The following is a 21,315-nucleotide window of genomic DNA, read 5'->3' on the forward strand; positions in this document are numbered from 1 at the left end:
ATCAATTAGAGAGCTCCCACTACCAAAGGATCACTATATATTGAGAGCACCTGATTTGAATAAGAGAGAAAACATTTGATAACACATGAATAATAAAAATAGTTCTTAAGTATTTACAGAACAAAAGCGTTAGACATTGTCCATTTGAAGTATGAATCTTTTATTATATTGGAGGGAAAAAACAACTAAAATCTATTTCAGAGGTCAAAACGATGTACATTGACTCATATATAATATAGACTTTTAAAACTGTGGTTTGGTATTACTCTATCTGGCACCTTTTTCATATACAAAGATATACTTGGGCCAGCTTTCCACCTACAGACTGGACACTATTAAAAAATCACCCAATTATGAAAAACAACAATTAGCATGCAAGTAATATTTTATTACAGATCAGCAGAGTTAAGGCTGAAATGACCTACTAAATCCTATAAAAGGCCAACAGAGCTAACTTCATGGATGGTGTCTTTTGACTTTGCTCCTCTCTGAGAAAGGGTCGTTTGGGGCTGTCGCCATGTCTTTTCGACTTTCTAGTGGATCCAGGCGGCTATGCTCTCAAGCTGGCACTGGTCGGCTAACGGGTGGAAGGACAGGCTTCAGGGCTGGAAATGTATGCGGTGGGTTGGGAGCAGGAAGCAACTTCTCTAGCCCTCTTGGAAGCATTTCTTCTAGAGGAAGTTTCTCTCATGGTGGTGGAGGGTTGGGAAGTGGTGTCTCTACTGGTTTTCTTGAAAATGAGCATGGCCTCCTCTCTGGGAATGAAAAGGTGACACTGCAGAACCTCAATGACCGCCTGGCATCCTACCTGGACCATGTGTGTGCTCTGGAGGAGGCCAACGCTGACCTCGAGCAGAAAATCAAGGGCTGGTATGAGAAATATGGGCCTGGTTCTGGCCGGCAACTTGCTCCTGACTATAGTAAATATTTCTCAGTCACTGAAGATCTCAAAAGGCAGGTAAGAAAGATGGATACTTTTACTACAGACTTTGGGTGTGCATAACCTTAAAAAAAAGAGAGATGTAATAGAAAACATGCTTAGCAAATTTGTATGAATTTGCTAACTCTACATTCCCAGTACTTGGCACACTGCCTGGCAATAAGAATTTGCAGAATTAATTGATGAAAGAGAAATTGTTTCCAAATAGATAGAATTGCTTCACTGATCTTTTATTTAACTCATACTTTTTGATGAAGAGTATTAAAACTGTCTGTGATTGGAAAAGTTTACATTTGGCTCTTAAACTCTGCAGAAAATCCAAATTTCTTTAAAATAGGAAAAAATGATACTAAAATAGATGTTTATGGATTAAGAAGATAAGAATCACAATGAGATCTGGAATCTCCCTTGACTTTTGGGACCTAACATTTTGCACCATCTACCCTATTTAGATTATTTCTGTGACTACCTGTAACGCCAGCATTGTTCTACAAAATGAAAATGCCAGACTGACTGCCGAGGACTTCAGGCTGAAGTAGGTAAACATAAATAATTATAATAAAGGTAAAAATACTACAGTTGGAGTAGAGAACATACCTTTTGCTTTAAAAATCAACATGGTTTTATAAAGTCAGACTAGATCACTGAAGAGATTAAATGTGCCCTGATACAAAGCTAGCATAAATTTTATTTTCTTAACTTTTAAAAAATGTTTTATTTTATATTGGAGTATAACCAGTTAACAGTGCTGCGATAGTTTCAGGTGGCAGCAAAGGGACTCAGCCATACATATACATGTATCCGTTCTCCCTCAAACTTCCCATCCAGGCTGCCACATAACATTGAGCAGAGTTCCCTGTGCTATACAGTAGGTCTTACTGGTTATCCATTTTAAATATACTGGTATGTATATGTCGATCCCAAACTCCCTAACTATCCCTCCCTCCCATTATTCCCCCCTGAAAACCATCAGTCTGCCCTCTTAAGTATGTGAGTCTGTTTCTGTTTTGTAAATAAGTTCATTTGTAACATTCCTTTTTAGATTCCACACATGAAGGATGCCATACAATATTTCTCCTTCTCTGCCTGACTTACTTTACTCAGTATGATAATGTCTAGGTTCATCCATGTTGCTGCAGATGGCATTATTTCATTCTTTTTAATGGCTGAATAATATTCCATCATATATATATGTACCACATCTTCTTTATTTCTCTGCTGATGGACATTTAGGGTAAAGTTAACATAAATTTAAAGAGCAATTTTCTTCTGGTAAGCACATGGGATGCCAAAAATAAACTCTGAAGAACAGCTCCAAAATAATATCCATAAATCAACAGGTGTTCCAAAGTGTTTCATCATTTTGCTATCATCATCTGCTTCAGGGGTATGTACTGAACATCAGTGTCTTTCAGTATATGAAACATCTAGAAAAGTCATGCTTTGCACCTACCTACGATTGTAGTTCTCAAGCATTTTAACAACCTTCTAGGTATGAAAATGAGCTTGCTCTGCACCAGAGTGTTGAGGCGGACATCAATGGTCTTCACAGAGTTATGGATGAGCTGACTCTTTGTACAAATGACCTGGAGATACAGTGCGAAGCACTCAGTGAGGAACTGACATACCTCAAAAAAAATCACCAGGAGGTAAGGAACCCTGGCTTCCTATGGTATCTGATGCCCCTCCTCAAGTCCACTGTGGATCTCAATCAAAAGTCTACCTTGAACAGATTTGTGATTGCCAGGAGGGAAGGGGGAGAAGGAAGGGATGAATTGGGAGTTTGAGATTAGCAGAGGCAAACTATTATATATAGGAGAGATAAAAAGCAAAGTCCTACTGTATAGCACAGGGAACTGTATTCAATACCTTGTGATAAGCCATGATGAAAAAGAATATGAAAAAGAATCTGTAGGTATGTATGTATAACCGAGTAACTGCTCTATAGAAGAAATTAACACAACATTGTAAATCAACTTGTGTGTGTGTGTGTGTGTGTGTGTGAGCTCAGTAGTGCCTGACTTTTTGCAACCCCATGGACTATAGCCCGCCAGGCTCCTCTGTCCATGGAATTTTCCAGGCAAGAATACTGGAGGCAATTACCATTTTCCTCTCCAGGGATCTTGCTGTGCCAGAGATCGAACCCACGTCTCTTACATCTCCTGCACTGGCAGACAGGTTCTTTACCACTAGCGCCACCTGGGAGGCCCAAAATCAACTATACTTCAATAATTTTCTTTAAGTATACTTTGATGATTAATATAGATTGCTTTTCCAGGAAATGAAAGTCATGCAGGGTACAGCTGGGGGGAACGTGAATGTGGAAATAAATGCAGCCCCAGGAGTGGACCTCACTGTTCTGTTGAACAACATGAGGGCTGAGTACGAGGACTTGGCGGAACAGAACCGTGAAGATGCCGAGGCCTGGTTTAATGAGAAGGTACATGTAGCAAATCACAGGCCAAGGGTTTGTTCAGGAGACCGCCAAGCAGGTCACTAACCCATCTGACAATTATGCTTCAGAGCACATCGCTGCATCAGCAGATTTCTGACGATGTGGGAGCTGCTACGGCAGCCAGAAATGAGTTGATGGAACTGAAGCGCAACCTGCAAACCTTGGAAATAGAACTTCAGTCCCTCATGGCCATGGTTCGTAGGCATCACCTTGACTTGAATGTGTGTGTGTATTAAGTAAACATATATATATATATATATATACATATATATATATATGTTGTTGTTGTTTAGTTGCTAAGTCATGTCTGACTCTTGCAATCTCATGGACTGTAGCCCGCCAGACTCCTCTGTCCATGGGATACTACAGGCAAGGATACTGGAGTGGGTTGCCATTTCCTTCTCCAAGGGATCTTCCCAACCCAGGGATCAAACCAGCATCTCCTGCATTGGCAGGCAGATGCTTTACCACTGAGCCACCTGAGAAGCCCATATATATATATATATATGTGTGTGTGTGTATATATATATATATTTATGTATATATGTGTATATATACACATATGTATATATATTAACATATAACTGAATATATAAAATTATATTTCACTAAAAATGTATTAAATAGACATGGACATATTATATATCAAGCATTTTGTCTATAAATATTACTTCTGACTCACCAATCCCAAAACTTGAAGAAGGAAAAACAAGAAGCTTTTTCAATGGAGAGCAAAAATTTTTTTTAATTTGGCTAATGTTGATTTTCAAGGGGAAAGATTTAGCCCTTGTACAAAATATTTCTTTCTACCTTGAGAATGTTTTTAAAGCATGAACACGTGGTTTATCTGTTACACGTGCAAGCTGTGCTTTGTTCTTCTTTCAGAAACATTCCTACGAATGCTCCTTGGCTGAGACTGAAAGCAATTACTGCCATCAGCTCCAGCAAATCCAAGAGCAGATTGGAGCAACGGAGGACCGACTCCAGCAGATTCGGATGGAAACAGAAGGCCAGAAGCTTGACCACGAAAGGCTTCTCGATGTCAAAATATTTTTAGAAAAAGAAATTGAAATGTATTGCAAATTAATAGATGGGGAAGGAAGGTAAATATTAACTTGTGAAAAACATGAAAAACATCGACTAGGTTTTCTCAGTGTATGTGTAAACCAATACTGTATCCTAGAATTTCCTGCTCTGAAGAGCATCACTTAGCAATTTGTTACTGCATGTAGATGACATGAAAACAGGCAGCAAAATCCAATCTCTTAGTATGTAAAGTATCTATACCTGTTAATGTAGAGAACATTTAAATATGGAACATTGAGCAATGCCTGGACTCCAATCCAGGAGGAAAACTGCTTTCTGAGATTAAGCATTGAAGCATATCTCTTATAATAACACACTCCATTGTGGCTTCACTGGTTACCACCCTGTTGTGGTGGTGTTTAGTGGCTAAGTCATGTCTGACTCTGCAACCCCATGGACTATGGCCAGCCAGGCTCCTCTGTCCATGGGATTTCCCAGGCAAGAATACTGGAGTGAGTTGCCATTTCCTTCTCCAGGGGATCTTGGAGATCTTGGAGATCTCATTTCCTTCAACTAATGTTGAAGCCATATTTGAAACTAGAACTTCAACTGAAACTAGCACTCCAAAACCTTTATTCCCCATTCATAGTTATTTATGAGATCCATAATGAAAGAAAACTGCAGTAATTTTCTTTTCTCTTCACAGAAAAAGCAAGTCCACATGTTACAAATCAGAAGGGCGTGGGCCCAAAAATTCTGAAAATCAAGTCAAAGGTACAGGAGGGGTTTTTTTTTCCACTTGGAATAACTCTTTAAACTCCAGGAGTCATATTAAATAAGTCACTTATTTGGAAACTAAGTAAAATTGTATATAAGTTTAGTTCTAGTGAATGAAGGGTATCAGCTCTTAACATTCATATTTCATGTTCCTTTAGAACAGATGTGGTCAAATTATGAAATTACTGAAATGGGAAATCAATTCTCCCAACATTTTTCTTACTTAGAACCTATTATTTTCCCAGTTTCAAAGTTTTTCTAGAAAAGAAACTTTATTTTAAACCGCAAAAACAGGGCAAGTTGGTGTTTAACAGAAGACATTACTTGCTCCAGGCCAATACCTGCCTGATACTTCTTAATGAATGTTTCACTTATGCTTTCAAACACCCATTGTTCTAAAAGATAAGAAAGATAGTCTCAGGCCTTGCTAAGCACAGATATTGAGTATTACATCTCAATTTTCAGCAGACTCCCAAACAGTTTGTTTTTTTTAATATTTTTATTTATTTATTTACTTGGCCACGGCAGGTCTTAACTGCAACATGTGGGATCTAGCTCCCTGACCAGGGATCACATCCAGGCCCCTTGCATTGAGAGCAGCAGTCTTAACCATTTGACCACCAGGGAAGTTCTGCAAACTGTTTTATACGAGCATACCCATTGTGACTAAATACCTTTCCACCTGTTAAGAATGAGTACTAAGCTTGCATTTGTTTTATTTTAGACTCAAAAGAAGAAGCTGTTGTCAAAACAGTGGTTGGGGAACTTGATCAGCTTGGCAGTGTCCTCTCACTAAGGGTCCACTCGGTTGAAGAAAAATCCTCAAAAATAAGTAACATTACAATGGAGCAACGACTGCCTTCTAAAGTCCCTCAATGAGGGGACACGCTATTAAAAAAAAAAAAAAAAAAGTCTGCTTTTGTAAAATCCTATTGACCAAAAAACCCAAGGAAACCATTCATTTCTGTTCTTCAAATAAAAGGGTTAGAAGATGTTTTCCTTCTCTTCCCTTTCTCAGGTTCTTTGTATGTCATCCTTCCCAGGAATAGGAAAAAATCTTGCTCTGTCCCTGGTTTTTGCTTGCATTTGGTGGAATCTTTATTGCCTTTTCATTAAAAATTTTCTGTCCCAAGTTATTTTTGATAAATTCTGTGCTTTTGAATTTCCAGTTGATCTCAATGTCACAGTACTAAGGATATGCTAATAAAATTAAGTGCTTCACTTGTAGTCATATTTACTCCAGTTCATGACAGGATGAATTGGAAAGAATGCCAGTCCTAACCTCTGGTCCCAAATCTGTCCCTGATTAACTATGTAAATGACTGGTTCTCTTTGAGTTTGAGCTGCTATGGATGTAATAGAAAATGATACTGATTGAGCTTTATAATTGGTTCAACCTTAGAATGCCTGGCCTGCAGGGGTGATGGGCTAATGTTAGTTTGTTACTCTGAATCTGGATAGCTTTTTTCCAGTTTGCACTTAGTTACTTATTGACTGGGGTGGTTCTCAATCTTGCTCACATCCTCCTGCACACAAGATCCTGCCTGATATCCTAACCAAGTTATTTTAGAAAGCTGGGTCTAGACAGCAGCAAAGTTCTGGGATATAAAAGCTTATTTTATATGGGTGATGAGGCAGAGAGCTCTGCAATAACCTAGATTTCCAATGTGAATGACAAAATATCACAAAAGGGTTGTTTTGGCTTTTGGGGGGGGAGGGCGTGGGGGGGGGGAGGATTGGTTTGTCTGACTGCACTGTGTTAGTCACAGCATATGGGATCCAGTTCCCCAATCAGGGATCAAACCCAGGCCCCCTGGACCAGGAGCTTAGAGTCTTAGCCTCTGGACCACCAAGGAAGTCACTCACTAAAGGGTTTTAACCAACTGGTATATACACCATGTGGAATTCAAAGTGGCCCACATACTCAATTGCAACATATCTAGGTGCTAAGCCACACTAAGGTTGCATCTCCAGGTCTCAAAGATCATTTTGATTGCTATATTTCCTACTTCCACATAAGTAGTTGACCTCTGCCCTGGCATAGTTTCTTGAACTGTAGCTACAGCTGGACATTACCTTTTTCATGGTCTTCTTCTGATGAAGGGCTCCAATTATGGTAATGGAAGTCATAAGTTCAATGGTGTAGAGTTGGATTGGGTTAGGTTAAAAGTACTTTCAATTGAAGGACCATAATACCAATGTCTTACATTTACTGAGTATGCTTTAATCTTGCTTTCTATGAATTCACCATTTTGATCTGCATAAAGGCTTATAAGGTAAATGTTTTTATTATTTTTATTTACATAAAGGCATAAACATACAAATAGATTAAGCAATTTCCCCAGAGTTACACAGATGATGGGCGGTGGGGGATAAATTCAAATTCAGATCTCCCTTTCTTCCTCGCTGACCAGAGTCTTAATTGACCAGGAAAAAAATCAACAACTTCCCCAAAGCACCTTCTATTTCACACTAAGATTCCATTGCCATCCAGGAATGTCCATCATCAACAGATTCTTGTGTGCAGAGATGTAGTCTTTTCCTCTCTGTTCACCACCCATCTCCAGCTCCTCTCCAGCACCGACCTTCTCTGTCTTCATATTTATTAAGTCCTGGTCACTAGATATCCTCTCACTTAGGCTGCAAGCTACTTCACTATGTCTTGTTACCATCTCATTCTGACTAGCAGGGTCATCAAGAGGATCCATCTCCTAGGAAATGAAGGACTAGAGCCACAACTACAGCTGTCTCAAGACACCTGGCTAATCTATCATCTCAGTACCACAATGTTGGACCCTCTTTGTCTGCAACCACCAGCACTAGTCACTCCTTGTTCCCAAGAGTGCTCTTATTCTTTCCAAAAACAAAATCTAACTTCCATTTTTTTATATCTACTCTTTCCTATTCAGATAAAAAGACTTGTCTATCTATACAAGACAGATTTATATTTAATACAAACTTAAGTTATGATTCCAAAATGCATGGTTTTAGCTAATACTTCTGGAAAGCATAAATATGAGGGCTGGAAAACTTAAGTACTCATCCACAATTCTAAGAATTCAGTCTTAATGGAAAAAAAAAAAAAGGTAAAACACTGGTATCAATAGTTAACAAATCCCCAAAACTTTCATTCAGTTCAGTCACTCAGTCGTATCCAACTCTGCGACCCCATGGACTGCAGCACGCCAGGCTTCCCTGTCCATCACCAACTCCCAGAGTTTACTCAAACTCTTGTCCATTGAGTCGGTGATGCCTTCTGACCATCTCATCCTCTGTCCTCCCCTTCTCCTCTCAAGTTCAATCTTTCCCAGCATCAGGGTCTTCTCCAATGAGTCAGCTCTTCGAATCAGGTGGCCAAAGTATTGGAGTTTCAGCTTCAGCATCAGTCCTTCCAGTGACTATTCAGGACTGATCTCCTCTAGAATGGACTGGTTGGATCTCCTTGCAGTCCAAGGGACTCTCAAGAGTCTTCTCCAACACCACAGTTCAAAAGAATCAGTTCTTCAGTGCTCAGCTTTCTTTATGCTCCAACTCTCACATCCATACATGACTACAGGAAAAACCATAGCTTTGAGCAGATGACCTTTGTCAGCAAAATAACATCTCGCTTTTTAATAAGCTGTCTAGGTTTGTCATAACTTTTCTTCCAGGGAGCAAGCATCTTTTAGTTTCATGGCTTCAGTCACCAACTGCAGTGATTTTGGAGCCCAAGAAAATAAAATCTCTCACTGTTTCCATTATTTTCCCAGCTATTTGCCAGTAAGTGATGGGACCAGATGCCATGATATTAGTTTTCTGAATGTTGAGTTTTAAGTCAACTTTTTCCCTCTCCTCTTTCACTTTCATCAAGAGGCTCTTTAGTTCTTCTTTGCTTCCTGCCATAAGGGTGGTGTCATCTGCATATCTGAGGTTATTCATATTTATCCCAGCAATCTTGATTCCAGTTTGTGCTTCATCCAGCCCAGCATTTCTCATGATGTATTCTGCATATAAGTTAAATAAGCAAGGTGACAATATACAGCCTTGACATACTCCTTTCCCGATTTGGAACCAGTCTGTTTTTCAATGTTCAGTTCTAAAACTTTCATTGGGCACTTTTAATTGTTAACTACCAAACCTTGTCCAGTATCCATCATTCAGACCTTGGCTAACAGAACATGTCTTAGACATTTCACCATCATGCCCTTGGAAACAAATATTTTACAGAACAGGCCGAGAAGTTACTGCCCTGAAAAATCAGGACCATAAGAGCTCATGGCCTCTGGAGTAAAACACAGCATAGAGGAATCAACCAAGATCTCCCTACTCAGTCCTACAAGGACAGCAAAAACACAAACAGGCAAGATACAAACAGTTTTGTGCTATATTAGAACTTTCTGAGGATATCTGAAAGGCCCTATTTTGTCTCTGATTCAGATATTTCACATGTTCCCTGAGCCCCAAGGGCTGATGCAAGAGTCATAGTCTTGAATGTGACCAATTTGAGGCTGCACCCAATCATGATACAAACAGAGTACTGCCATCTTCTTTCCAAAAACACACCATACTGAACATGTAGGTTCTTCTTCCTCCCCATACCCCAATTAAGAAGGAAAAATGTATAAAACCAAAAAGATAGGGAAAAAAAGAGAAGAATTAAAGGTGGGTTTGTGTTTTTGTTTTTTTTTTTTTTTCATTTGGAAGAAAGGAAGTGGTGGAACAAGCCTCAATAGCAACAACAAAATATATGTTCCTGGAACTAGTCAACCTCATAAAATCCAAGAGAGATTCAAGGCTTAGGAGAACCAAGTGTGATGGAGGACTGGGCTGAGGGATGAAGCTGAGGTCATGGTGACTGACAGAGGTGAAAGTACCAATGACACAGAAGCTTCAAGAACCCTCATTAGCACAGGGCACAAAGGGGGCCCTAGAATCAGGTTCATATGGCCACTTTTCGTAAAATTTGCAAAACTGAAATAATTTACCACAATTGGTGAGATCTGCTGTCTGTTTCCATGTCAATGTCCCTTCCATTATCAGTTTCCCTCAGGTCTGGTGGTGTTTGGATATCCACAAGCATTCTGAGGGCCAGTCTAAGATAAAGGGGCCGTAAGTTATTATCCAAATGTAACATCTGAGACGGAGCAAGAGGTGTTATTAATCAGGTGCACTAGTAGGCATGAACTGATCTATTGTAGGCATATAAACACAGAGTCACTTTAAGTGGACAGGAAGTTGAGTTCTACATGCTGGGATACATTTATGAGGTTTTCATCATTTCCATGGGAGGCTTCTAGCAGAATTCCCACTGCCCTGATGTGCTGGCTCAAATGTGAATGCATTTCAGTTGTCTTATGCTAGGTGAAAGAAGTCAGACTCAAGGACACATACTGTATGATTCCATTTACATGACATTCTGGAATAGGCAAAACTATAGACATAGAAAATTGATCAGTGTTTGTCTGGAACTGGGGCTGTGGGGACAGGCTGATGACAAAGGGGTACAAAGGAATCGGGGGATGAATAACAGAACTTTCTATATCTTGATTGTAGTGAGTGTTACATGACTACGAATTTGTCAAAACTCATAGAGTATGCTTAAAGAATGAATTTTACTATACATACATTAAACCTCAACAAATCTGGCTAAAATGAACTAACAAAAAGATTTAAGAATTCTACCTTAAAGAAAAATGAAAACATGTCTGGCATTATTAATAACAGCAAAAAGTAGGAAACAATCTGAAAGTTCCTAAATAAGATAGTGGTTAAACAAATTACTTAATATTAGATTTGGCCCTGAGCAACAATAACAAAATAACATGACTTTACACAGATAGAAGTTTGTTTCTCTCATACATAAAAATTCAAAAGTAGGCTAATCAGGGCTGTGGATGGCAGCTTTGTGCCTCACGGCATCCTTCAGGACCCATGTTCCTTTCAGTTTTCCATTCTGCCATACCCAGGATATGGTACCAGCTCACAGTCCAAGATGCCCCTCCAACCCTCATACCCAGCCATCACACCCTGAACCAAGAGGAGGAAACGGAGAAGACAGGACAAAAGATGTGTGTCTGCTTTCTCTTAGACAAAGCTTTCTAGAACTTGCCACATATACTGCTTACATCATATCAGCTACTTAATTACATTGCCACAGCTGGCTGCAAAGAAAGCGAGAGATAGTAGCTTTCTTGTGGCGAGCTATTGCCCAGCTAAAATTAAGGATCAACCAATGGTCTCATCCACATTGGGCACCCACCCATGCACTAAAGTGTATTAATGGAAGGTGAACAAAACAAGTTACAGAACAACACATTTAACACAGAAGACTCACAGATAGCATGTGTATTTTTACACATTGTGTATGTGTGCAAATAAACAGAAATCCATTTGGAAGGGTGAAAACATCTGGATGGGTAAACTGCAGCTTCCTGAGAAAGCAGGGAGGACAAAAGAGAGGGGAAGGTGAGGGAGGATTTTAACATTTTATTCTATAGACATTGCTATGTTTATGTCAAGAATATTTTCGTGTTGTTTTATGGCAGAAACTAACATAACACTGAAAAGCAATTATCCTCCAATTTAAAAAAATCATATTTTCATGCAGAGAGTAGAATGGTATTGCCAGGGACTAGGGAATGGAGAAAAAAGGGTACATAATTTTAGTTAAAAGATGAATAAATTCTGAGGATCTAATGTGTAGCATAATGACTAAAGTTAATTATACTGTACTGAATACTTGAAATTTGCTAAGAGAGCAGATATTATATGTTCTCACCAAAAAGAAAAAAAAAGGTAACCATATGAGGTGATAAATGCATTTACTAACTTCATTGTGAGAATAATTTCTTACAATTGTATTACAATTCTGTAATACTGTATTACAATTTATGTATTATAATTTTGTCAGTTGGTCCTCAATAAAACTGGGAAAATTAATAAATAAAAGCTGGGGGATGGGAATTTCCTGGAGATCCAATGGCTACGACTCCATACTTCCATGATCAAATGTCCAGGTTCAATTCCTGGTCCGGGAACTAAGATCCTGCATACTACACAGCCAAAAAAATAAAATAAAAATTTTAAACTGGGTGGGGGAAAAACAGACTATAGTAAAGTTGATCAAACCTACTACACAGATATCAACTGCATTTCTTAGTACAATTTGTCCAGAAAGTGTGATTTCTAAAAGATATTTTGGCAATATTAGATAAGTATCTGGAAATAGTTCTTTAAAAAGGATGCAAAAGCATATTATGAAGAAATCTGCACCTTTTCACTGAAGAACATTACGAAAGACCTAAATAAATGGAAAGAATATTCAACTTTTTGGATACACATACACAATATCACAGAGATGTCAATTTTCTTCAAATAGTTTAATGGATTTCAAGCAAATCTTGGGCTATTACTGCATTTGAGAATCAGGCTTTAAATTTTATATGAAAGAGCAATACAGAAGGAATATTTGACTTGATGGCAAATAAGAACAAAGAACAAAGGAATACTTGCCTTAACAGATACCAAGTTATATTATGGAGCAATGGTAACCAAAACAATATGTTTCTGCACCAGACCAAAAAATAGTAACAGTTGAATCTCCACCTAAATGACGATTTATTGAGGACTTTGATTTCCTGACTAATTGAGGCATTGGACAGTTCCTTTATGACAGTATGGCATGGCATTGCAGAGAGAGGGTTAGACTATTCTGTACACAGTGCTGAAATCATTATCCATATCGAAAAAATGAAATTTGATTAGATACCACAGAAAACACAAAAATTATTCCAAACTACCAAAGCCTTAACCATGAAAGGCAAAATGTTTCGAGTATGTTACCAGGAGATACTTTTATGACCTCTCAGAGTTAATCACTTCCTTAAGTTAGATAAAATAATCACAATCCAAAAATGAAGAGTGATGTGTGCACGTGTGTGCTTAGTCACTCAGTCATGTCCAACTCTTAATTCAACCTATTTAAAAATAAGATGATAATGAGTTAATATCCAGAATATAAAACAAACTCCTACAACTTAACCAAAAAAAAAAAGAAAAACCCAACATGATATTTTAAGTGGGCAAAGGACTTAAATAGACATTTCTCCAGAGAAAATATGCAAATGGCCAACAAGGACATGAATAGCTGCCCAACATCACTAATCATTAGGGAAATGCAAGTCAAAACTACAATGAGATACCACCTGATATGGTGACTATCAAAAAAAAGGAAATAACAGATGTTTGTGATGATGTGAAGAAATCAAAATCCTTGTGCACTATGTATGGGAATATAAGATAGTGCAGCCACTATGGAAAATAGTACAATATTTCTTCAAAAAATTAAAAATAAAATTTCCATATGATCTAATAATTCTACTTTGGGGTATGTTCCCATGAAAAGGGTACACAAGGACTGGAACAGATATTTATACATCCGTGTTCATAGTTGCATTATACATTATTTGAAATAACTAAAAAGTGGATGCAACCCAAGTGGCCACTGACTGATGAATGGATAAACAAAATACATGCAATGGAACATTATTCAGCCTTAAAAAGAGAGGAAAATCTGATACATGCTGCCACATGGATGAACTCTGAAGACATTTTGCTAAGTGAAACAAGCCAGTCACAAAAGGACAAATAGCGTATGATTCTACTTATCACAAGTGTCAGAAGAATGACTGGCACATAGTAGGTTCTAAATGAATGAAAGAATTAACCCATATTTTCACAACAGCCTCACATAATAAATATTCATGGAAATTTTGTCCATAAGCCAATTTCCAGATTTTTTCCCCCAAATTGCCATAATATTTAGAGTTTTCAATAAATATGTGGGAATCCACACCCAGGAAGAAGCTTACTGATGACTTTCACCTAAGCGAAACCACCACGAAGTAGAAACAGATGAAATAATTCTTTCCAGGTTTTTGCTTCAAATTTTGCAAGGTCAGGAAATAAGTTAATGTCCTTCCAAACTCCCACAACCCATAACAGCAATTAGGGGTGTGTTCCTAATTACCAAAATGGATGTGAGAAGACAACTCTACCCAGACATAAGTACGTATCAACAAAACACCCTGCATGTCAGCCAAAATGGAAATTAACTTCCCACCCGAAACAGTAGCAAGAGTTGAGGAGGAAAGACAGTGGTTGAAGATCCAAGCTGGGGAAATAATGATTGCTGTCCTGTCCTCTATTTATGTGGAAAGAACTGTAAAAACAGAAGCAGTAAAAGTCTCAGAAACATCAAAATCTACCTTGGCCTAACAGCCCAAAACCATGACGCCAGATTTGTATTTGGTGGTGGACTGGTGAGTTTTTATCTTCTAAGGAGGGAAGTGAGGAATGACTCACTCACAATTTAAAAATGTAATAAGGAACCAGAAATTGCTCCACCCAGACCCATTTCTCAGATAACCACCAACCTTCGGGCAACTGCCCTCCTACAGAAATGAGCCGGGCAAAGTTAGATACTAATTAGGAAAATTCATCCAATTAAGCTAACTTGCTGAGGCTGGCAAGCAGTGTTTGACTCTCTGTAGGCAGAATTTCATCCAGAGCACACTTGAGCATTGTCTATAAAAAGGACGACAGAAGAGCTGGGATGGGCAGTCACTCCATTCCAGCTTTCATAAACACAGCTCTGCAACACGCCTGTCCTGACATCATGTCTCTTCGACTTCCCAGTGGATCCAGGAGGGCCAGTCCCCGTCCCACCACCGGCTCTCTCAGGCTCTCTGGTGCGGGAGCCAGCTTTGGGGCTGGAAATGCTTGCAGCATGCCTGGAATTGGAAGCGGTTTCTCGTGTGCCTTTGGAGGCAGCTCGTCAGGAGGAAATGCCCTGGGGAGCAATGCCTGTGCTGGTTTTACTGTGAATGAGGGGGGCCTCCTTTCTGGCAATGAGAAGGTGACCATGCAGAATCTCAATGACCGCCTCGCCTCCTACCTGGAGAATGTTCGCGCCCTGGAGGAGGCCAATGCTGACCTGGAGCAGAAGATCAAGGGCTGGTATGAGAAATTTGGGCCCGGTTCTTGCCGTGGTCTTGATCACGATTATAGTAGATATTTCCCAATAATCGAGGATCTTAAAAACCAGGTAAGAAATTACACTTCGCCATCATTTTTATGTACTTTTATTTCCAAATGTTCTTTGTCTTTCTTCACTGAATACTAAAAACATTTCTCATTCCTACTTGTGACTTCTTAAAGGGAATTTCAATTTAGCACTGGAAATAAGCACTAAATAGATTCAGTAGTTATGATGAAAATGTCACTATCTATCTAGTAACTATATTAACTTGGATTATTTCCATTTCCTAATCTTAAACACACATACGCTTTGGGGGTTTTATCAGTTATGATAAATTGCCTCTAAAAAGTCAAACTCCCTGCTTCCAGATCATTGCTTCTACCACCAGCAATGCCAATGCTGTTCTGCAGATTGATAATGCCAGGCTGACCGCTGATGATTTCAGACTCAAGTAAGTAGACTTACAGGGTGAAAAAAAATTCACAAGGTCAATGAGAAGCATTCCATTAAATTTATTTTTTGATCCCTCATTAAATATTACCAACTCTGGTCCCAACACTGTAAAATACTTGGACTTAAACAGAATGTTATTATTTTTTTACTCTTTGGCTACGAAATATAAAGTATGAACTGCTATCAAAGCAGTGTGCAAAACCCTAGTTCTTTTTCTGCCAAGAAAGTATCTCAAAATAATTATGATACAACATATTTTGAAAATGTCTCTCGTGGCCAAATGTGTCACTTTATTTTCTTAAACTTTTTATTTTGTATTGGGTTACAGCCAATTAACAATGCTGTGATAGTTTTGGGTGAATAGCAAAGGGACTCAGCCAAACATATACACGTATCCATTCTCCCCCAAACTCCCCTCCCATCTAGGCCAAATGTGTCACTCTAAAATTCCAGAATTCTAGCTTTTGATCACTGGTCAGTGACTAATTCCCCAACCATGAAATTAACTGGAAAATCATTAACCCTCTTTAAGGTACGAAAATGAGCTGGCTCTTCATCAGAGCGTAGAGAGTGATGTCAATGGGCTTCGCAGAGTTCTGGATGAAATCACCCTCTGCAGAACAGACTTGGAGATTCAGTATGAAACCCTGAGTGAAGAGCTGACTTACCTCAAAAAGAACCATAAAGAGGTAAGAGCTGAATGCCTTTATATTGCCATCCCTCTGCAGACACTATCCATTTAACAGGAGATAATGGACTTGACTTCTTAAGTAAGAAATTGGCACTAAAGATCTGTGATCAGACAGACATGAGGCCTGAGTGGTTCGTAGCAGTGGTGAAGTATTAGTCCAGATTCACCTCTGATCTCACATCAAATTTCCCACGGCAGGGAGGGGGAAAGAATCTTCTTTTCCATACCAAACATACCAATCAGGGTTCCAAGAGCAATATTTCAGCTAGGCAATTATGGCTAAGTTAAAACGGCATACTTAGGAGATTACATCTAATTAGATAAAATAAATATATTCTAAGGATATCTTAAGGAAACCAGAGCTAGATTTCTATAAAACAGTGGCAGATTTAAAACACTTAAACATTTATTTCGTATACACTTCAGCATATGTTCTTAATGTATAATCTTAATATATATGATAGATATAAACTTAATGTATATAAAAATAATGAGACTGAAACTAAACATATAAAAATGTACCATATAAAAATGGTCATCATTGAAAGTTAGATTAAAAAATCAGACCATACAGCCATGACTCTGGACACATTTTGGGGAATGCTTTCAGAACCACCATTTTCTGAGAAATCTTTATTATTTGAAATTGAATTTCTTTTAAAATAGTCAAAAAAGTCCTAAGAGTCATGCCAAACCTCAAAGCAGGAGATAAAGCTAAGAATGCAATTTGATTAGCCTTGAGGCTGTCTTGAAACAATACCTACTTAAAGAACATTAATATGAACATACAGGTTCAGGAATGTTTATAGCCCATGGTAGGTACGTGATAATCTTTTTTTTTAATCTTTGGGTGTACAACTCAGCATGTGGGATCTCAGTTCCCCAACCAGAGACTGAACCCATGCCCCCTGCAGTGGAAGCTCAGTCTTAACCACTGGACCACCAGGGAAGTCCCTAAAACAAATTTTTGATGAATTGAATAAATTGATTTTTTAAATGATTCACTCACAGACAGACCCACATGCATCTTTTTTATCTTTTTCTGCTTGAACTGAGAAAGTTTTCACTAAATCCTCAGAAGTAAAAACCCCACCTGGAGAAGGAAAAGGTATACAGATCACTGGGAAAAAAGAAAGCCTCATTATTGTCGTTAGGTCCAATTCAGGGCTCCAGACATGGGCAGGCAGGAGGGCTTCTGCAGTAGAGACCTAAGCTGATCCCTGCTGTTTCAATGTACACAGTCTTAGCAGTGAGGTCTGCTAACCACAACCTTAGAACTGAGTGCATCCCAACAGCCCACACCTCGGATGGGATAATAAGTAGACTTTGCTGCAAAACTGATTCCAGCTTCTGTGATGATGACAATGATCATAATAACTAGCATTTGTTTTAGCATTTAAACACCAGATAGTATTACTACGTCTTATCACTAATAATTCTTTTCCATTGTTCAACCACCCAGAGAAGGATATTTTTTTATTCTTATTTTATCTGAAAATCGAGACTAAAAAAGTCAAGGATTTTCCCAAGTTCGCTTAACCACTATAGGGTAGAACCTGAGTTCATGCAGAGATCTGTCTGACACCCAAGTCCATCATGACACTAGTCCCTGTGTAAGCTTAATAGCTTAACTGACAACTAGGATTCTTTAGAGGAGTAGGTTCTCCCTTTATTAATTACAAGTAAGCAAGTATGTTTAAATTATAAATATACATATATAACAAATACTTGTTTATAATTATTCAGAATTCTTTAGACTTAGCCCCTGGATCATGTTCCTACTGTCTGATGTCAGGAGAGAGCTGATTAGAGAACACTTCAAAGCTGGTCTCTTAAGTAAAATGCAGACCAGTGCATCAAGGTGGAGACATTTCAACCATAAATAAATAGAATAAGAGATAAGGATAACTCATTTTAAATATCTTAGGGACTTTCATTTGGGAAAGGAAGAAAGACTCTTTTCTGTGCAGCAGAACTAAAATCGATGAATTGGAGTTATAGAAGCAGGAATTAAATTGACCAGAAGGAAGAGTTTTGGAGCAATTAAAACTTTACAAGAATAAAACACATTACTTCATGAGACAGGAAATAGGAAATGTAGAGGTAGCTGCACAGCCTGGGAGGTGGACCCAGAGAAACTCTAAGAACCCTACCAAATCTAAGCCTCTAGACTTTTTACGACGTCCCTACACAGCTAAGCTGAATGCTCTTCCATCTCCAGGAAATGCAGGTTCTGCAGTGCGCGGCCGGAGGCAACGTGAACGTGGAGATGAACGCAGCACCCGGCGTGGACCTTACGGTTCTGCTGAACAACATGCGGGCCGAGTACGAAGCCCTGGCCGAGCAGAACCGCAGGGACGCTGAGGCTTGGTTTAACGAAAAGGTGAGCCTTAACCGGAAAATACCCCCTCTGCTTTTGAACGCTGTTCACAAAACTAAGATGTGCTCCCTCCTTTCCACCTTGACAGAGCGCTTCGCTGCAACAGCAGATCACGGAGGATGTGGGAGCCACCACCTCAGCTAGGAACGAGCTGACAGAGATGAAGCGCAACCTCCAAACACTGGAAATTGAACTTCAGTCTCTCCTAGCCACGGTATGAAAAGGCTGATCTCTTACCATCTCCTAGGTTATCTTTTTTCTTTTTTTTTTAATTGATGTATAGTTGATTTACAATGCTGTGTTAGTTTGAGGTATAGAGCAAAGTGATTCAGATATATACATAGACTTTAGTTGCAAAATTGATTCCAACTTCTATGATGATATAATGATCATAATAACTAACATTTAACATGTGAACATTACATATATATTTTTTTCTGATTCTTTTTCATTATAGCTTATTACAAGATATTGAATATAGTTCCCTGTGCTATACAGTAGGACCTTATTGTTATCTATTTTATATAAAGTAGTGTATATCTGTTAAGCCCAAGATCCTAATTTATCTCTTTCTCCTCTTCCCCCTTCAGTAACCATAAATTTGTTTTCTATGTCTGTGAGTCTGTTTCTGTTTTGTAAATAAGTTTATTTGCATCACTTTTTAGGTTCTACATATAAGTAATATATATTTGTCTTTCTCTGATTTACTTCATGTAGATGATAATTTCTAGTTGCATCCATGTTGCTGCAAATGGCATTCTTTCATTCTCTTTTATGGCTGAGTAGTATTCCACTGTGTATATACACACCACATTTTCTTAATCCATTCATCTCTTGATGGGTCCTTAGGTTCCTTCCATGTCTTGGCTACTGTAAATAGTATTGCTATGAACATTGGTGTGTGTGTATCTTTTCAAGTTAATATTTTCTCTGGATATATGCCCAGGAATGGGATTGCTGGATCATACAGTAACTCTGTTTTTAGTTTTTTTTGTTTTTTTTTTTCTGTTTTTAGTTTTTTAAGGAACCTCCATACTTTTTTTCCATGGTGGCTATACCAATTTATATTCCCACCAACGGTGTAGGAGAGTTCCTTTTTCTTCACACGTTCTCCAGTTAATTATTTGTAGACTTTTTGAGGATGGCCATTCTGACTGGTACAAGCTGCTACTTCATTGTAGTTTTGATTTGCATTTCTCTAATAATTAGTGATGTTGAGCATCTTTTCATATGCCTGTTGGCCATCTGTATTTATTCTTTGGAAAAATGTTTACTTGGGTCTTCTGTCCTTTTTTTGATTGGGTTTTTTGTTTTATATTGAGCTGTAGGAACTGTTTGTATATTTTGGAAATTAAGGTCCTATGTTACCATTTTAAATGTGTGCCAGTTGATGTTAAAAGCCTTAACTGTGTTGAGAATATATCCATATATCCAAAAAATATATTTTTATGTAGTTAACTTAGAACATAAGAAAAGAATGGTATTTTATGTAACAGCTGAAACAGCATCACCGATATCTTTTGGCTTATTCAACCGAAAAAGAAAAATTTGCTGATTTTTAAGAGTGTCATAGAGTGTCTTCTTAACTATGTGTCAGTGTGAAATCTAAAACAATTATAGGGAGAGGGAACAAAAGGAAAAAGTCATCTATCAAAGCAAATATCTGCATATCTGTATATCCATCCCAGATTCTTTACTGTTTTCCAACAGAAACACTCCCTGGAGTGCTCCTTGACGGAGACGGAGGGCAACTACTGTGCCCAGCTGGCCCAGATCCAGGCTCAGATCGGGGCCCTGGAGGAGCAGCTGCACCAGGTCAGGACCGAGACCGAGGGCCAGAAACTGGAGTATGAGCAGCTCCTGGACATCAAGGTCCACCTGGAAAAAGAAATCGAGACCTACTGTCTCCTCATTGGTGGAGATGATGGGTAAGTGGAATTTTTTACAGGGAAAATGCAATATACCAAAATCTGCTTGAAACTAAGATACCCGGAAAGTGAACATAAATTGAAATGACCATATTTATGAGCATAAATGCTAAATATTAAGCGTGATACACTACTGTCAAGATACAAATTAGCCACATCTTACAAAATCAAGGTGCCACAAGCCCTGTATTTAAGGTGAGAAGATTTCAAAAAACCACATCTTGTTGCTAAAGCAAAGTAGCTTCAACTGTGTGACCCACTGAAACTCTTCTCACCGAACAGCTAAAGAAAAACAAGAGTAAAAACAAGAGGGGGACTTCCCTGGCAGTCCAGTGTCAAGAATATGCTTCCACTTCAGGGGGTGCAGGTTCGATCTCTGGTCAGGATACTATTAATAAGAGAACAAAAAAGGAAAACAAGAGTGAATCTAGAGTTAAAGGATTTCTTTCTAAATCACTCTCCTATGTGACATTTTCAACAATTTGGGTCCACAGGGCTTGCAAGTCTGGAGGTTACAAGTCTAAAGACTATGGAGCTGGAAATGTGGGAAACCAAATGAAAGGTAATTAAAATGGAATTCTGATTTTCTGCTATTCTACTTCATTTTCAATGCACAGCTTGACTGTTTTCATATTTCCAGGCCTCAG

General features: G+C 38.6%; 2 protein-coding genes across 2 annotated transcripts in view; both read left to right on the forward strand.

Annotated features, from left to right (window-relative positions):
- Positions 1-517: 517 nt before the first annotated feature.
- KRT26 (keratin 26) lies at positions 518-6,077 on the forward strand. The gene is made up of 8 exons (XM_065909338.1): positions 518-958; positions 1,393-1,475; positions 2,433-2,589; positions 3,219-3,380; positions 3,464-3,589; positions 4,281-4,498; positions 5,128-5,195; positions 5,923-6,077. The coding sequence occupies exons 1-8, from the start codon at positions 518-520 to the stop codon at positions 6,075-6,077; spliced, it is 1,410 nt and encodes a 469-aa protein (XP_065765410.1).
- An 8,776-nt stretch (positions 6,078-14,853) lies between these two features.
- Positions 14,854-21,315, forward strand: part of LOC136150130 (keratin, type I cytoskeletal 25) — a 17,227-nt gene continuing 10,765 nt past the window's right edge. The window contains exons 1-7 of the mRNA XM_065910897.1: positions 14,854-15,282; positions 15,585-15,667; positions 16,202-16,358; positions 18,582-18,743; positions 18,829-18,954; positions 20,451-20,668; positions 21,163-21,230. Coding sequence (XP_065766969.1) covers positions 14,854-15,282; positions 15,585-15,667; positions 16,202-16,358; positions 18,582-18,743; positions 18,829-18,954; positions 20,451-20,668; positions 21,163-21,230 — 1,243 coding nt within the window. The remainder of the gene's footprint in view (positions 15,283-15,584; positions 15,668-16,201; positions 16,359-18,581; positions 18,744-18,828; positions 18,955-20,450; positions 20,669-21,162; positions 21,231-21,315) is intronic.

This window comes from Muntiacus reevesi, chromosome 18, assembly GCF_963930625.1.
Source record: "Muntiacus reevesi chromosome 18, mMunRee1.1, whole genome shotgun sequence".
Taxonomy (NCBI): Eukaryota; Metazoa; Chordata; class Mammalia; order Artiodactyla; family Cervidae; genus Muntiacus; species Muntiacus reevesi.